General features: G+C 32.7%; 1 protein-coding gene across 17 annotated transcripts in view; it reads left to right on the top strand.

The window, feature by feature from the left end:
* Positions 1–18,306, top strand: part of LOC125049347 (protein tramtrack, beta isoform) — a 357,718-nt gene that overhangs the window by 156,700 nt on the left and 182,712 nt on the right. Inside the window, exons 5-6 of one of the 17 annotated variants that reach the window (XR_007116991.1) lie at positions 629–999; positions 1,646–2,055. The exons of 12 other annotated variants lie outside the window; for them this stretch is intronic. Coding sequence is in view for 4 of the 5 variants with exons in the window: in XM_047648539.1 (XP_047504495.1) it covers positions 2,789–3,042 (254 nt within the window). In the remaining variant the exon portion in view is untranslated. Of the gene's footprint in view, positions 1–628; positions 1,000–1,645; positions 2,056–2,788; positions 3,256–11,511; positions 12,534–12,776; positions 14,144–14,580; positions 14,880–18,306 lie in introns of those variants that run through there. 4 more of the 17 variants (XM_047648554.1, XM_047648542.1, XM_047648561.1 and 1 more) reach the window with 4 other exon arrangements.

The raw sequence follows: 18,306 nt of genomic DNA, 5'->3' as shown, positions 1-18,306 counted from the left end.
AAAAAAAAAAAAAAAAAGAAGGATCATTGAGTTTCATAATGGGACGTCAAGGCAGAATACAAAATTCCATCCGTATCACCTCGATGTCCGGTTAATACATTATAATAAGGAATCAAAGGTTTTGCATATCATTATCAAATAATTTGTATTCTATTCCACTAGACATACTTTCTATATCTATTAGATAGATTGACGCAAATTTTCTATATAGTAGCTTTATAATTGGTCACCGTGAGCACGCACGCTGTAAAGCACGCGAAACGTCGGTTAAATTTAAAATTATGAAAAATAATTGTAAATACATAACTTCCATCCGGGAAAAAATTGTTTTATTATTAGCTTTATAATTATCAACACCATAGGTTAATATATAAAATTATTACAATAACAATAAAAACAGTATTTTATTTACGAACTCTTCAAAAACCTTTCTCAAACTTCGTTTATATATTTTTATTCTGTTCCTTTAGAATAATTAGCACTTAGAATATTGAATTACTTAGAAATACTATAGAATATAAATACTGCATGTTAGTAATACTGAATTCTGAAATATGCGTTTCAAATTCAAAGTAGTGGTAGATGATTTTATCTTGAGATAGATATTTCATATATTTTTATCTTGTAGGTGACTATTTGGACTTCAAGCTGATACCAACCCCGACTGGAAAACATATGATTATGGTTAATGAATACACCTTCAATAGGTTTAGTAGATACGTGTACTACTGCTCTAAAAGAAACTCTAATTGCAAGGTGCGGTTGAGGCTCACGAAAGATATGAAAGTTTCGGCGACTAAGTCTATAATAGGCACACATACCCACCCACCCCCTGAGTATATGTTGACTCCATCGGGGCAATTGGTGAAGGTACATCCTGAGTAGATTTTCAACTTTATTATATTCAATTATATTAATTATACTATATATTAATCTTATATACTAACTTAATTAATTCCTGTATACGGAAAGTCAAAATTAGTCAAATATCTTAAGTAATATAATAGACCAGTCATTATAGACATTCGAAATCGAAAATTTGATAATAATTCCAAAAGTTTTCAAACTTCGGTCAAGTGAATCGTACATTGGGACGACAATAAATCTCATTTTGCAACCTTGTCCGCAGTCCGGAACATTGTTAAAATTGCAATTAAATTAATTTTTGCTGTATGGTCGTGAAAAAAATTCAAAAAGTTCTGCAAACTTGGGGAAGTTTTCGATATAATATTTCATATCACGTATAAAATTTGCAACCAACCTAAGTTTACGGAACATTTTTTGTTATTTATTTTATTTTCGATATATCTGTCAAATTTTCAGAACTTTTGGAACGTTTTCCTTCAGTTTAATTAAGAAAAACATTAATTTTTAATAACAAAAAATGTTCCGTACACTTAAATTGGTTGCAAATTTGACACGTGATGTAAAATAATATATTTAACACCACTCCAACTTTGCAGAACTTTTGGAATTTTGGTCTCAAGAACTGAGCAAATTATCATTTATTGCATTTTTAATAATGTTCCGGACTGCAGAGCAGGTTGCAAAATTTTATAGTTTGTTTTAATACCACTCCCGACCTTACATCAAAATTTGAAAACTTTTGGAATTATAATGAATTAATTGTCTTGACTGACTGGACTATAAAGTGTATTTCTAAGTCTAACTTCGTAGTTTGGATCTTTACTGTTAACGATAGCTTCGCGTGGCTAAAATTATTAATGATAATAATAGTATTTAACATAATCTGTAGCGGCATTAAAATAAATTTTCTTGAAAGCTTTTTTTGCTTTCGTTTTAAATACATAAAAATGCTTTTGTCATTATCGATATAATATTGCAGTTAAATTCGGTAATGCTAACCTTACCTGTTACCAAGAACTCCAGCTCTACTTCAGCAAGGCTGGCTCGTTAATAGCATTTCACGAATAAAAGAGTCTTCTTTTTCATATCATGTATATCCTATATTGTGGTAAATGTAAGAAAACCTTAGAAATTTAATATGCTATAAAATAATTGGTGTCAATAAAGTTCTGCAAAATTACAAGTGAATATTTTTCTCTAATACTTGTACTGTATAGTTCCCCACGCATCACCACGTCTGTGCCTAACTTTACGTAATTAAATTAATAATTAAACGTTGTTATTCTATGTTTATTAAAATAATACACACAGCATAGGTTTCTTTGTATAACGTAGGCAAATTTAATTAAAATTGTATTAACGGATATCAACCCAAAATATTGTTTGACATTTCAAATCACGATTGCTTATTACTTAATCAACAGTTAACTAATAAATTCGCGTTTATATCCCCTAAATAAATATTTCTATTAAATCAGACGTAAATATAGATAATTCTTTAAATAAGTTTATGCTGCAAATAAAAGGATTGTTCTACTAAACGGTGTTAAGGCGTGGTGGTAGCGCCGCCATATATCCTATCCTTGCAATCTTAATAAGAAAAATTTTATTTGCGAACGTTACTTATAATACAATAAATAAAAGTTTTATTCCCGCTTCCCAAGACTAACGTTCCCTTTAACCGTTTGTTTTCGCTCTACTCATGGGCGAGCCGGGCGCGGTTGCTTGCGAGACCCGTTCTTTCATTTTTGTTTGCCTTCTTGTGATATTTAATGATGTAGCTGAACCGTTCCAGCCACGGTCTGTGATATGTTAACATATCCTGTAGGCCGTTACGGTCTACTGTCATCGGTATTTATTAGACATATTTTTGAACGCATATTTTGTATATGAAATTTAACTTAGTTTTTTTTATTTTCAGAAGACTGTTTGGATTTCCAGAAGATACCGACCCGTAAAGGCAACTATTTATTAATGGTTAATGAATACACCTATCGCCAATTTACTAAATACACCTTTTATTGCTCTAAGAGAAATTTTGATTGCAAAGCGTCGCTGAAGCTCACGAAAGATTTGAAGATTTCGGCCACTGATTCTCTAAAAGGAAGTCATACTCATCCACCTCCAAAGTATATTGTGACGAGGAAGGGGGAATATATTCGGTTGCTAAAATAATAACAGTGGTATATGTTATGTTATGTGAGTAATGCAGTTTAGCGTGCGACTGTCGGACCTGAGGTTGTCAGTTCAATTTCGGCTGTGCACAGACGGATTGTAAAGGACACAATAATTGTTCTTATTTGACATCTTTCATCGGAATAGTGATAATAAATAATAATAAATTGAAACTTATTATAATTTTGTATTAATAAAATAATGATTAATGAAGTATATTTTTATCGTTATGCTAAGATTGTCTGAACCTCTTTATGGTAATAAATCCTAATATCCTCGTGATCTGAAAAGCTAATAATTAGATTATGCACGCTGGTATAGTGCCTAAGAACCTTCATAATTTAAAGGCCTCGAAAGGAAACAGACATGTTTTAAATCCAAAAATTTACGACATGTGTCACACACAGAAGACGTAACCTTTCGCTTATAACGTTACCAGTTAATAAATTTAATGAAAAGTGATTCATTATCTTATTTATAAATATTGACCTGTAAGCGAAATAAATACTATGCTTAAGTTAAAAAAAAATACTGTCAAGAAATATTCTTTACTATATTTATTCCCGCTTCCCATTCCCGTTTGTTTTCGCTGTACTCATGGGCGAGCCGGGCGCGGTTGCTTGCGAGATCCGTTCTTTCGTTTTTGTTTGCCTCCTTCAGATATTTAATAATGTCGCTGAACCGTTCCAGCCACGGTCTGTGATTTGTTAACATATCCTGTAGGCTGTTACGGTCTACTGTCATTGGTGTTTGTTACACATACTTTTGAACGCATATTTTGCATATGAAATTTATTTTTTTTTATTTTCAGAAGACTGTTTGGATTTCCAGAAGATACCGACCCGTAAAGGCAACTATTTATTAATGGTTAATGAATACACCTATCGCCAATTTACTAAATACACCTTTTATTGCTCTAAAAGAGATTATAACTGCAAAGCGTCGTTAAAACTTACGAAAGATATGAAGATTTCGGCCACTGAATCTCTAAAAGGTATTCATACACACCCACCGCCGAAGTATGTTCTGACGAAGGGAGGGGAATATATTCGGATACCAGATTAAAATCTAGTGTATGTCAGACTAACAACTATAAGAAACCTATAAGAAAGGAATTAATGTAATCAACAATGAACTGTGCTTAAAGAATCATAATTTGCACATTTTATATATTTGTAAAGTGAAGGCATTTTTCTTATTTCATATCTTACATCGGAATAGTGATAATAAATAATAATAAATAGAAACTTATTTTCTATTAATAAAGAATTTAATTTTTTATCGTTATTTTAAGATTGTTTGAACCTGTGTTATGTTAATGAGCAGTGCTTCAGCGTAAGACTCTCATACCTGAAGTCGAAGTTCGATCCCCGGCTGTGCAACAATGGACTTTCTTTCTTTGTGCGCATTTAACATTTGCTCGAACGGTGAAGGAAAACATCGTGAGGAAACCGACATGTCTTAGACCCAAAAAGTCGACGTCGTTTGTCAGGCATTGGAAGCTGATCACCTACTTGCCTATTAGATTTAAAAATTATCATGAAACAGATTCAGAAATCTGAGGCCAAGATCTAAAGAGGTTGTAGCGCCACAGATTTTTTTTATTGTGTTATGTTAATAAATCTAAATATCCACATGATCTGAAAAACTAATATAGCTTTATACTGCATGGTGGTATAGTGCCTAAGAATTCAGTTGAATCCAACGTTGTATTAATAATAAAGTAATAAACATACCATTTAGCGTAATTTTGTTAAAAAAACCAATGATTTTTTTGTTTTAGTTTTAATAAAGTTGTTGACCAGATTTCGTTTGTTCATCTTGTTAAAGTATTAGATTAGAACTTACTATTGTAACTCAGAAAGTAAATAAATAGTATCTATTTGGATTTTGGGTCTTAGGAAACTCAAATATTGTGTTTATTTTTAGAAAACTATTTGGATTTCAAGACGATCCCGACCGGTAGAGGCAATGTGTTTTTAATGATTAATGAATATACCTATCGTCAGTTTAGTAAATATACATTTTATTGCACTAAAAGACACAAGAATTGCAACGCGTCTTTGAAGCTGACGAAAGACATGAAGATTTCGGCCACTGAGTCTCTAAAAGGTAGTCACACTCACCCACCCCCGAAATATATGATTACGAAGAGGGGGGAATATATTCATGCAGATTAATACCAAAATTTAATAAACTCTGGAATTAATGGAAAATATATACATTTTGCATAAATTGAAATGTCAAAGGTGTCAATAGCTCAGAAATGAAACAGAACAAAATTAAAGGATTTTCATTTTCACTTATATATATATGTATAAGCATAAAAATCTTGAAAATTAACTTTACGAGAGGTGAACTATTGTATCGAAGGCTTAATGTATCAATTATAAACGGTATTATATACTTTTAGTAATGGGGAACATCATGTCTAACGATTACCAGATTTATCTCGTTTGGGCAACCCGAAACCAGTTGTTGTCCGCTGTCTCTATTTTTATCGACTCATCGTAAGACCCCTTTTGTTGGCTCTCACACAAAGGCCCTTTCCATTTTGTTAACTTATTTAATATAACTTTTGTACTAACTGATGTAAAATTAGCGTGATTCATGTGCACTTTTTCTTTTTCATGTGGCCTTTTTTAAATGTTGTTCTGTTCTCTGTTTACATATGTTTTAATTGCTTTGTTGTGTTCCATTCATTTTGTATAATTGTCTTATACATTTTTAGACTTCTCGAGCTTGCCTTATCTATTTTTTTTTCTCGCATTGGTTGCCTGGAAGCGATCGTTTGAAAGCGATAAGGCCAGTAGCAATCCATATCATTTAATTATGTCAACTGTATTATATTCCTGTATTCAACGAAGTGTTAATAAATAAATAAATATCTCGTTAGATATATATCATACAAAGTCAAGTCTGTTGAAGTATAGTATATGGTTCATTTTGTTGATATTTGAGTGCTTACGAGTGGAATATCGCGTAATTATAACGTGACACACTGCCCGCGTTTGTGAAGTAACATGTAAATAGCCCAGTGGAGAAAAAACGGAGATGTCTCCCACCGGAAATCTGGGAGGATGATATAACAGAAAGCCGGAAAAGATTAAACAATAGTAGCGAAGATGAGAGACAAGTAGAAGAATTTGGAGGAGACCTTCACTCCTTCGGAGGTCGTATTAAACATGATAATAATATAAATTTAATAATATAATAACAATATTAAGGCTATTTTATATTATTTTTATTTGCTGTCCATGAATAAAAAAAATAACAGTTAGTAGTTTATACGTCTCAGTATGTCACACGGCGGACTGTCCCGAATTAGCAAGGTTGAATTTTCTGGATAAAGTTTTGGAAATGAGTATAGCCTATGTTACTTAGGGATAATGTAGCATTCTAATGGTGCTGCTGAACGACTCAGGCAGAGCTCTGGGGTAGACCGTAGAGTGGCTGATGGTTCGGGGCTGGGGACTCACTCCCGAGCAGCCTGGAACCGCAGGTCATGGTTTGGCGAACCCCGAGGATCAATCTTATTGGGTTGTGGTGCTTATATGGGGTAGTATCTTGCTACTGCTCTAAATAGCCTCAGAATAGACCTGCGTTATCGCTTTTTACCTCCGTTTAAAAAAGCAATCTTATGGACCAAATGAAATGAGAAGTATTAAATGCATTCCATACTTCTCACAGTAGTTTAAAATATAGATTTTAACAATTTCATATTCACAGGGGCGGTATTTTCTATAACAAAACGTGGAGCTGAAATGATCTCTTATCAAGGTTATAAATTTCTAAGACAACGTAAGCAGGGTTACAAGACTAGATGGCTTTGTGGGACACACAATAATAAAGGCTGCAGAGCAAATATCTATACACTTGGAAGATCTATTATAAAGGGCATTAATATACACAACCACTCCCCTTTGAACATACCAGAAGAGACTACAGACGCAGCATCAGATAAGAATCGAAAGTTGTGGAAGAACTGTGATACGAGCGATATATAGATCCTTTGATTAAATTGTTTCAATTCCCGTGAATTTTTTTTACTGTCAAAAAGTTTATAGAATATACCTATACTTATACAATATTGTTTAAAACATTTACTACATAACGCAATGGTGTTTCAATGGTTAACTACGCTGCCACAGGTGGTAATAAATTAAAGATAATATGGAGATATTTTTTATAATTTTGCCGAAAGGTACAAAGGTCAGATTTATAAACTCTCTTAAGATGTTATGACCACGTTACCAGCTCTTCAGTCTTCTAAAACAAAAAGTGGCAAGTATGTAAAAAATACAACACTCCAAATCTATGTTGTGGGTGTTCTAGGTAAGTACTTGTTCACGTTGACTCGCGGGCGCGGTCACGAAATATCAAACATATGGCGTAATATCCAAGTGTTCACATACGAAACGCACGTGCGGTCTAAGTACTTCTCCGCGCCCGCACCCGCCGCCGCGCCCGCTCTTTCCAACGTGAACAAGCACTAAGAGCTAAGGCTGTACAATGTGGTCAGTCAGTAATTAGTTTTATAAGCGTGGCGTTTTCCTAAATCGTCGGAGTTACGCCCCGAGAGTATAGCCAGACGCTTATATCATATTGTTGTTCGCGAGTGGTTAATATAAAATAAAACTAATTACCCGGATTACACCATTTATAGTTGAAGTTGTAGACTATATGGTATTATCATGGAAAGTAAAATACATAAGTGTAATTATTAGTATAAAAATGATTTTTAACCGATCGAAGAGATTTTTAATGAAAAAGGGTATATTAATATTGATGTTGAGTAGTGTATCGGTATTATAGTTATGTAAATTTACAGGTCCAGTGTTCACGACATCGGAACGGGGGGCGCGAATGATATTTTTTCAAGGGTACAAGTTCCTTAGACAATGCGAGTCGGGACAAAAGACCAGATGGTGGTGCGGAACACACAACAGCAGAGGGTGCCGAGCAAACATTCATACAATTGGCGCGACAATAGTTAAATTTAAAAATGTTCATAATCATCCACCTAACTTCAACACCTCATAATCGCCTTATAACTGTGTTTAATGTATTTTTAGTACACATTAATCACTATCTCGATATAGTTTACGTTTAAGGGCTAAGCATAATTTAATAGGAAATTAATAATATGAAACATACCGTAATTATCGTGAATTGTAATATCGTATTTATTGCTTTGAATTAAGATGTATTTTACAATGAACACAAACCTTTAAACTTAAGTTATAGGCATGCATTGACGTTGGTCAAAACTATTCGTCTTTATACGGGATTAGTTAATACATTGCGAGAAATATTTTGACTCCAGTAGAAGTACAGACTAAAGTGTAGTTATAAAAGGTAAAATGCTTTATATTTTTGCTATAGCAATTCGATAAAGTACCAGCGAGGGGTAGAACGACCCTTCGTTTACTTAGTTAGCGCGCTCGGTCTTAATGTAAGACATCATGTATTAAATAGTTTAAGTGTGATAAATTTTTAATTATAATAAAATATATACTTCACTTTTCAAAATAGCTTTCTGCCTAGTAAACCAATTGTGCCTGTAAATTGTGTTAGTAATTTTCGTGTTTGTGTGCGTGTGTGTACGTGTGATTGTGGTATATGGATTCGAGTTCCAGTATATGCAGCTAGGGTGAGTTTTTTTGTTATTCCCACCCTTTAAATATGAATGTAATGACGTTTTATGATAACTTTAAATTCGTAAAGAACTGTTAAGGTTTTGGGTCAATGTAATATTTAAATGTCTTTATTTTTTGTGAAATTTTACAGTGTTATTTGCATGTAGAATATCTATGAACAAGAACAGACACATTTTATTATCTGTAGTCGATTACAAGTAGATTACACAGATAATGTTGTAATAAGTTATAAGTTTATCATGATAGTATTATTCACAATGTTCCTTATAATATTAACATTGAATTATATTAGTATTAGAACAACGTGGTTTTACTAACTTTTATAGATGAAGATGAGCAGTGTTGGCCTTGTGGCTTCAGCGTGCGACTCTCATACCTGAGGTCGTAGTTTCGGTCCCCGGCGGTGCACCAATGGACTTTCTTTCTATGTGCGCGTTTAACATTCGCTCGAACGGTAATGGAAAACATTGTGAGGAAATCGGCTTGCCTTAGACCCAAAAAGTCGACGGCGTGTGTTAGGTACAGGAGGCTATTATTACTGTTAGATTGTCAAATGATCATGAAACAGGTACAGAAGTCTTAGGCCCCGACCTATAAAGGTTGTAGCGCCACTGATTTATTTTTTAGATGAAGAATCTGAGTGAGTGTCTTTTAGCTGAAAAAAAAAACCGTCGTGGGGTTTGTGGTCGCTACAGTGCAAAATTAACCTCAGTGTTGCCAACGCTGTGATTATAGTTCGACATAATCATTTTGATACTTTTATGAAAAATAAAAATATTTTTTGTGATTACTGAAATGGCGCGTAGCAATTAACAATTATATCACTTTGCATTTCTGCACAGACTCAATATAGCATTTTGTTTATGCTATACAAAACTTTAAGTATTTGTTATAATCCAATCCGTCAGTTCCCGCCCTCCTTTTCATTTAATTATGTTCAGTGTTTAAATTGTGATGCAACGAAGTGTTAGTAAATAAATAAAAATAAAATAATCCCTCATGTTATAAATGTCAAACATTGAGGTAAATGGTGAGAGTGAGGTAATACAGTATTTGACATACGTGACGTTATACTTACTAATAATTCCCGACTCTGAAGAAAGAGCCTAGACATTTTTAATAATGAAAAAAAAAAGGTTTTAAGAAAAATTTTGTTTTTGGGTAATTATAATAATTATTGTATTGTAGCTTTTAAGAAATGTCACGTATACTACGGATTACATAATAAATAAATACATACGTTTCTTGCATCCTATGTGGTATGGAAATTCATAAAATCAGATCCATGTATTGTATAAATAATGCAGCGAGAAGACCAAATCAATTATGCCGCGACTATAGCTGCCGATAAGAGCCTTATACTGATGGAACAAGAGACAATTTAGAACGTGCATTTTGATGTCGGTTATATATTTAAAAAAAAAATTAAAGTTAATACAGTTGCAAAGTGTTTGCTTATTTTTCTGTTTGTTGAATTTTTACTTTAGACACCTATTAAAAAATTACTAATTTACATAATTATAAAACTAGTTAAAAAACTAAAGTATAGTATCGCTTTTATTGACGTAACTTTTTCTCATTTAAAGGAAACAATTTTTTACCGGATTTAAGTTATGTATTATTATCACCATGACCACGCACGCTATAAACCACGCGAAACGTCGGTTAAAGTTAAAATTATGTAAAATAATTGTAAATTTATAATAATCCATAACTTAAATCCGTTAAAAAATTGTTTCCTTTAAACTAAAGTATGATTTTATTATTGTGGCTATTTAATTAATTTAAAAAAATTAACGTCACATTTAACTATACAAATTTCTATTTGCAGGACTGTATGCTACATCCAAACGAGGAGCCACTAAGCTATGCTTAAATGGATATGAGTATTGGAAACAGAGAATAATCGGACACAAAGTACGGTGGTGGTGTTGTCGAGTTCAAAAATCGGGGTGTAAAGCATCCGTATATACAATCGAAAATGAAATTATTAAAGTCAATAACAATCATAACCATCCACCTAATAACACAACTTAAATTAATAGTATGAAACGGGAATGCGTAGTACATGTACTCTTGGGAATGTACGAATTGGGAAGTAGTCTTAAAGAATTGAGCTTATAAACATTACGAGACATTTCAAACTTGCTAGGCTTATATGAAATATGATATATCAAATATAATAATGCTGGCAAATGGCAAATCATTGTAAAGAGTATAAAATAAATCAGTTTGTACCGTTTTAACTCATTCAAAGTACTCATTTGTTACATGAGAATGTTAACACAATTGGAAGAGTTAGTTTTTTATTTAGGTTATTTAGTTTATATTAAGTTTATTTAACTAATCTTCTATCAAACTTTATTGACGTTTTATACGTCAATAAAGTTATTTTTCATAAAATATAACTTTATTATTTATTATCTGGAATGATTCACTAAGACCAATTGATTTATATAAATTGCACATCTCGACGTTGAAAAATAACCTCAAAATGGCGGCGCTTCCGCGTGGACCGCGCGCGATGCCTCACTTTTCTAGCATATTTAATGTAGATTAATTGGACGTAGATGATAGATTCGAAACGCCAACGCTAAACTGTATACCCCGATATTGTTATCATTAGGTTTTTTTGTACCCATTCACCTCGTATATATTGATTACGACATATGTGAGTCAGTGAATTGACTGAATGTTACCTTTAGATTAACCTTGGAACCAGTGACGAAGCTACCCGGAGAGTTTAATTAAAATACACTGTAAAATATATTTGTAGTTATAATGGTTGTAACGATATGTTTTATTGCAGAACCGATTCGCTACAAAACGAAACGTGGAACTGCAGTTTTATATTTGAATGGACACGAATATCGTAAACATAGACAAATGGGTCCAAAGACAAGATGGCGGTGTTGCCAGGTGCATAATGGATGTAACGCTTATTTACACACGTTCCATGATGAAGTTATTAAAATAAAAAATAATCATTGTCACCCCCCAAAGGAATTGATTGATTTGCTTTAATTATTTAATGCACGATGATTTAGGTCACTTGTAATCATTGCATTTTTCAACATGGTCGGATGTAAGAATTTTTGAGTGAATAAATTTTTTTTATATATCTCTGGGGTTAATCACTACCTCTATTAAAGATTTTAAGACGATTTAAGATTGACGTTGATTGATGGGCACCCGTAGACAAATATTTCCTGTAATAAAAAAAATATTAAATGTAAAGTTTCCTTTAAATAATATTTGACATCTCCAGGGTTCTGCGAACTCGAAAAGTAATGTCCAGTAACCCTCTTATAACACGGTACTCTTATAACTCATTTTCATATAACGCGATTTCATTCCCTCGTATAACACGGATATTCCACCATACAACGCACAGTTTATATTTCTATACTGTGACAATTATAATGATCTTTATGCACATGTTTCATTCTTAACATAGTTTTTTTTAAATATTCGATTTAAATCCCCTTTAACCAGAAAAGTTATAACGCGTTATATGGGGTCATAGAAGCGCGTTATGCGAGATTACTACTACAACGCAACTACTAGAACGCGGAACCAACCTACCGTGTTACTGTATTACTGTATAATTCAATAGTGTCAGGTTTATTGAAGTAAATTTGGCTTGAAACAAATGAACATTCAATCGGTCAAAGATCGAATCTTTAAAACGATATTAATAATATAAATATTTAGTGTCAAAAATATATTTCATTATTAACGCAAATAATAATATAATAAATCCTCCTCCGATCGCATGATCACTATTGACTGATGCTCTGTGTTGTGATAAATAAAAACATTTTTTGTTTCTATGTTTTCTTTCTTAAAGTTCCGAATGTGAGTGTTCTTTGACTTTGTATTAAATTGACCTTTACAAATACCTTAATTGCTATGGCATTTAAGCTATTTTGTGAAACGTTTGTTTACCGAACTTCTGTATATATCTATTACGTATACGACCTGGCTAACATATGAAGAACATTAGTAACAGTTTTTTTTATGTTTAATGAATTACCGTAATTTAATAAGCTTCTAATAAAATCATTTTTTCAGAGCGTCCAACCTTCTTCACCTCGAAGATTGGAGCTCGTATAATGAGGCTTCGTGGTTACTGGTACACTAGACACTCGGTGTGCTCCTCCCGAGTCAAGTGGCTATGTGCTGAGAGCCGTCATCGCCAGTGTCATGCGATTGTAGTGACTATTGGATGTATGACCGTTGGAAAACATAATAAACACACTCATCCACCAGACGCAAACCCACATACAGACCTTCAACAGCTTGAATGTACCCGCTCCTAAACGTATATCGCAATTAAAAACTAAATTATGATTTCATCAAGGCGCTATGGCCTTTTTTGACATTCCATTGGAGACGTCCTGTCATTGTCATAATTTTAATCACTTCCTTAATGCATGTTTTCATTTTGATTAGTGGCGAGTGTAAGTGATTAGTAATTAAGTATGATTAGTGCAGGTGTGTAGTGCCAGAAGTGTATTGTTTAGTGGCTCTGTTAAGTAAATTCAGTTGTCGATAGCTGTTTGGCAGGCACGCTGGGAGTGAGGGGGAAGGGTGTCACTACTCGCAGTTAAAATAGAACACACTTCTAATCACTTTACTACGCAGCCAACTAATCACCTGCACTTATCAGTCGCTGTTCACACTTGTTTTCTCCTAATCACTAATCATCTGCACTAATCACTAATCAAAGTGAATACAGGCATTTAAGTGCTATCCACACATTTCCGGGAACTCGTCCCGGCCGTGTCAGTATACCGGAGCACGCTCGGTGGTGACACCGCAACCTGACACGGAGCTGTGTGTATAAGTTCATACAATTTGTACGTAACCGATTTTTTCCCCGTCCCTGACGGAGCAAGGCCGGGACGAGTTCCCGGAAATGTGTGGATAGCGCTTTAGTGTAAGCTTCTTGAGATTTAAGTGTGAAGCGATTTTTATTTTAAATTCATTGGATTTAAGTTTAGTATGAAATGATAAACGGTATACAATCTACTTTCAAATAAATTTACCTTTATTTAATATGTGTTAAGGCTCAGATATTCTTGTTAAGGCTTATGAAGAATTAAAGAAAAGGTTTCTGAAAGTATTCAGAAAATTGCATTTAATTAAAAGGTTATGTAATGTAATAAACGTATCCATACTTTGTGTACATAATATAAATTTTTCCTCTACATTCACTGTGCGTATTATATTAGGGCGAAGTTCATACAAATATATTACGAAAATATTAGCATTTATAACTTAATCAAGCTTATGGTAAAGCTACTGTTGTTAAATATACTTAAAAATAAATTGTTGTATTCGTAATTGTAAATGTAAAATTACAATGTGATAATAAATGTTGTTAAGGTATTTCATATTATTCATCATTTAACGGGTAATAAAAGCTCCCCCTTTTACGTTTTGTTTTTATTTTCATATAATAAATATTCTAATAAGTAAATTGTTTTAAGATTCACTTTAAACTTGACAAGTCATTAGTAAAAACGAGAATGCGTCTTCAATACAGTTTTTAACAGCATTTTTTTATATAATTTTGACTTATATAAAAACACATCGCGCGCACTCTTCCACGCTTTGATTTTCAGAGAAGACCTTGCCCAATAAAACCACCTTGGGCACTTCCAACAAGACCATCTCAGAGGAACTTGGGTTGCTTTCGCAATCTACCAGAACTACTCGTATACAGCATACGTCGTCGTAGTCGCTATAAGATTGAAGAAATACAACTTATTCTTGAAATCTAATTTATTTTATTTACACAACAAATTATTGCGCGTAAATTTAGATTTAATAGTGCTTTTCGAATCAGGTGTTAATTATGTAATTATTTCAGCCCCAACGGTGATAGAAACGGAGCGTGGATCAAAAATGTTGCTTTACAAAGGATTCAGATTTGGTTTGCGTAAAGTGAGCGGGTTCAAAGTGTACTGGCGTTGTGTGAAACATAGTAGTGGGTGTAAGGGCACAGTGGTAACCGTAGACAATGAGGTAGTCAGCGACAAGGAACATAATCATTTGGACTACCAGAAGGGCTATTATAAGTGTTTTAATAAATAATTATCAACAGTTGTTATAACGAGCAGTTTTGTATTAGGATGAGTTGTTTCAAGCCGTTAACGAGACATTTCACGCAGTTACATGAGATTAACGTAATAAAAATGTTTCGTTAAATTATGTCGTTGCATGAATATTAAAAGAATTTTATGCGTAATAATTGTTAATTTTTACAAGAATACAATTTTTTTGGAAGAATTTACTATAACCATGTTAATGATATCGGCATTATTATTATACGCTGATTGAAGTTAATAACGTGTTATTCATAATATCACAGTAACAAATATTACATTTATAAATATGTAAAATTACATTTTAAAAATTATTATCGACAAATTAAAAGTGCGTTGTGGAACGCGTTTGAAGAACTTACTACAAACTCTCTGCCAAAGTATTTTTTTTTACAAGATGCTTGAAAAGTGCTGCAACATTTATACGTGATTATGTTATTAACATAAATGGTAGCCATGGAAACAATTACCGATCACTTTTCGATGTTTTATAAGAAGTTTAGTAGGCTTGAAACAACCCACCCTTAATGTACTAACATTCGATTTTTGAATTTAGAAAAGTATGATTACACTTCCGATGGAGTTTAGTAGTTATTGCACTAATATTTAGGTAATGAGATCCATAACAATAATAACCTTTTTTATTTGATATATGACATCCATATTTTACTTTTATTGTCACAATTTTTTAATATACTAATTTTTGGTATTCATTTACTAACATAAGCTTATGTTATTTAATTGATTTTTAATAAAACATATTAATGAAACTCGTGTTTTAATTAATTAAGTTTAAGTAGTTTTACATAAAAATATAATCAAGTTGCCATAATAACAAGCACATTATTCATTTATAAAAGAATTTTCGTAAATAAATTAATTTCAAATTTTTCAATGACTTATTATTTTATTCTTGTAGTATTTAATAAACTCTTACAAACTACGGTAATATGTAAAAGGATATACTCAATTTAATATTTTAATTAATCGTTTTATTAATTTTATTTATAGAATTTGCGCACACGGGTAGAGGCTGATGTTTAGTGATACCGCCCAAAGAAATTTCATATATTTTTTTGACCAACTAACTGTTCTTGTGTATATGCATTTAAAGCAAGATTTTTCTGATATGTGATAGTAATATAAGATATCTATAGCCATCGTGAAAACAGTGTGAAACCCATCCGTATGAACAGGTATTATATGTTCTGTTCTTTCAGATGCCGTTCAATACGTCACAGTGAGACGGGGTCTATTAGAGAGTAAGGCATTATTACACAAAGGCCACAGGTACCATCTTCTAAAGAAATACAAAAATGGAACCGTGGTCTGGCGTTGTACGAATTACATCAATTCAAATTGTAACGGAAAGATCAATCTTTTGGTATGTTTTTATTCGTTTTGCTGGTTTCGCTACAAGTTTCGCCCGTAAGATTTAGAGTCAGTTTATCGAAAACGTATTTTTCATACCTTTACTACGTACCTTTTATATCTGTATTCGTTCCTTAATCGTTATTTGGAAGTAACGTTTCCTGTGACTACTTTTTATTATAACCTGTTTTGCATTAAAATTAAAATTTCTTGTAATTGTTATTAATACTTTAACAAAATTTACTAAAATATCTTTATAACGTAATGTAACCATTAGGTACGAATGATAAATGAAGTTTTGAAATTCATTCTGAAATAGGAATTATAATAAACCATGAATTCCTATTTTTACTTTAGTAGCTCGTGCGGAAATAAAACCGGTGTGGAGAAATATGATATTTGCTAGGAGTCATTTATACACACAAAATATACACAATTTGTTTTGTGAATTTGTTTTTATTATGTATCAAAATTATTATTGACGAAGTGTAATAACGTAACTTGTCAACACAACAAAAAAGGTAACTTCCGCAAATCCCACGACGGTTCTCTTTCCGTACTGACTCTTCCTAGCTTTTCGCCATTTTATTGTTATTAGACAAATATTAATTTTGATCCGTCTTCTACAGAAATATAATTTGGTCTTGACTTGTAATAATTTTAGGGAGACAAAGTAGTATCCCAAAAAACACATTCATGTTGTGCCGATGAAGAGGCTAATAAAGTATTACTTGAGACTACTTCAGACCCGAAGAAAGTTCCAAAAGGTAACATATTTACTTAATGCAATCAAATATAATTGTAGAACGTCCCTAACGTATTAGGACTATTATTTTTCTATACTACTTTGTTTTGCTGTTAAAAAAGCAAGCGATTGTTTACCCCGGGATTTTAACTCAATTGCACCAAAAGAGTAAAATACGTAAAATATAAACAAATCACAATTAAAACTGATTAACAGAAGAATGTTATCAATCAAAAGTATATTACGAGAATCATTTACTAATTCAATTTATTTATTCGTGTAGGCAAGATATATCAAATTAGACTCGACTCTCACTCAGGATTGTCACAACCTTAACGTGAGTGAATGATGGGTGTGGCAGAGAAAAAGAGAAAGTAGAATAAATGCCGTTGAATTGAGAGCGTTAAAAAGTATGTTTGGTGTAATAGAAATAGAGATACGTGAACAGTGTAAAAAAGGCATAGTGAGAAGGATACGAAAGGGAATGCTTAGGTTGTTTGGCCACGTTGAAATTAAGAATGAGAAACGGCATAAATGTAGAGTATACAAGGTAATCGTGGATGGTGAGTCGGTCGTGGTGGTCGAGTCGGGTAGGCCTCGTCGTACATACGTGGACTAATTACTCATAACCGACAAGCATGCATTGTGAATGTCATGAAAGAGGATGAAGCGAGAGAGGTATATCAGCACCGTAGCACCTGAAGATCCGTGGTATCTGTTCGGCGTAAAAGGCGTGTATGTGAAATAATTGTATTTATTAATGATTGCATTATAAGAGAATGAGTAGGTCTTTCGTTTTTTCAGAAGCGCTTCAGTACGTGCCACTAATGACAAAAATGTCCCTTGTGTATGGAAGACGTAGATATTACCAACAGAAAACATATAAAAATGGAGCAGTTTCTTGGCGATGTTCAAATTATAAATATTTTAAGTGTCCGGGAACAATGATCGTTAGTGTAAGTTGTTCTATTGAATGTTCTGAATATATTCGTTGGTTGAAATTGCTTAATGATACTGATTTATTTATTTATTTATTTTTTTTTCAGAGCAAAGATGAGGTTATAGACGGAAAGGCACATACATGCACATCTATGTATCCAAAGAAAGAATAAAATCAGCTGCTATATATTCTACTAAAACTACTTATACGTTTTTACTAATGTAATTTACCATTAAATGGGCCAAATATATTTTTTTAGTAAATTTAGATGTAGCCTGGATGGTCAAGGGTATCTGTATATATATGTATATAATATTATTTATTTCGTGAAACTAAGGAAATATGTAAATTAATCTAAAATCTAATATATAAAATTCTCGTGTCACAGTTTTCGTTGCCATACTCCTCCGAAACGGCTTGACCGATTTTGATGAA

This window comes from Pieris napi, chromosome 5 (genome assembly GCF_905475465.1).
Source record: "Pieris napi chromosome 5, ilPieNapi1.2, whole genome shotgun sequence".
Taxonomy (NCBI): domain Eukaryota; kingdom Metazoa; phylum Arthropoda; class Insecta; order Lepidoptera; family Pieridae; genus Pieris; species Pieris napi.
Note: the sequence above shows the minus strand (reverse complement) of the source record. Positions and strands in the feature narration are given on the sequence as shown.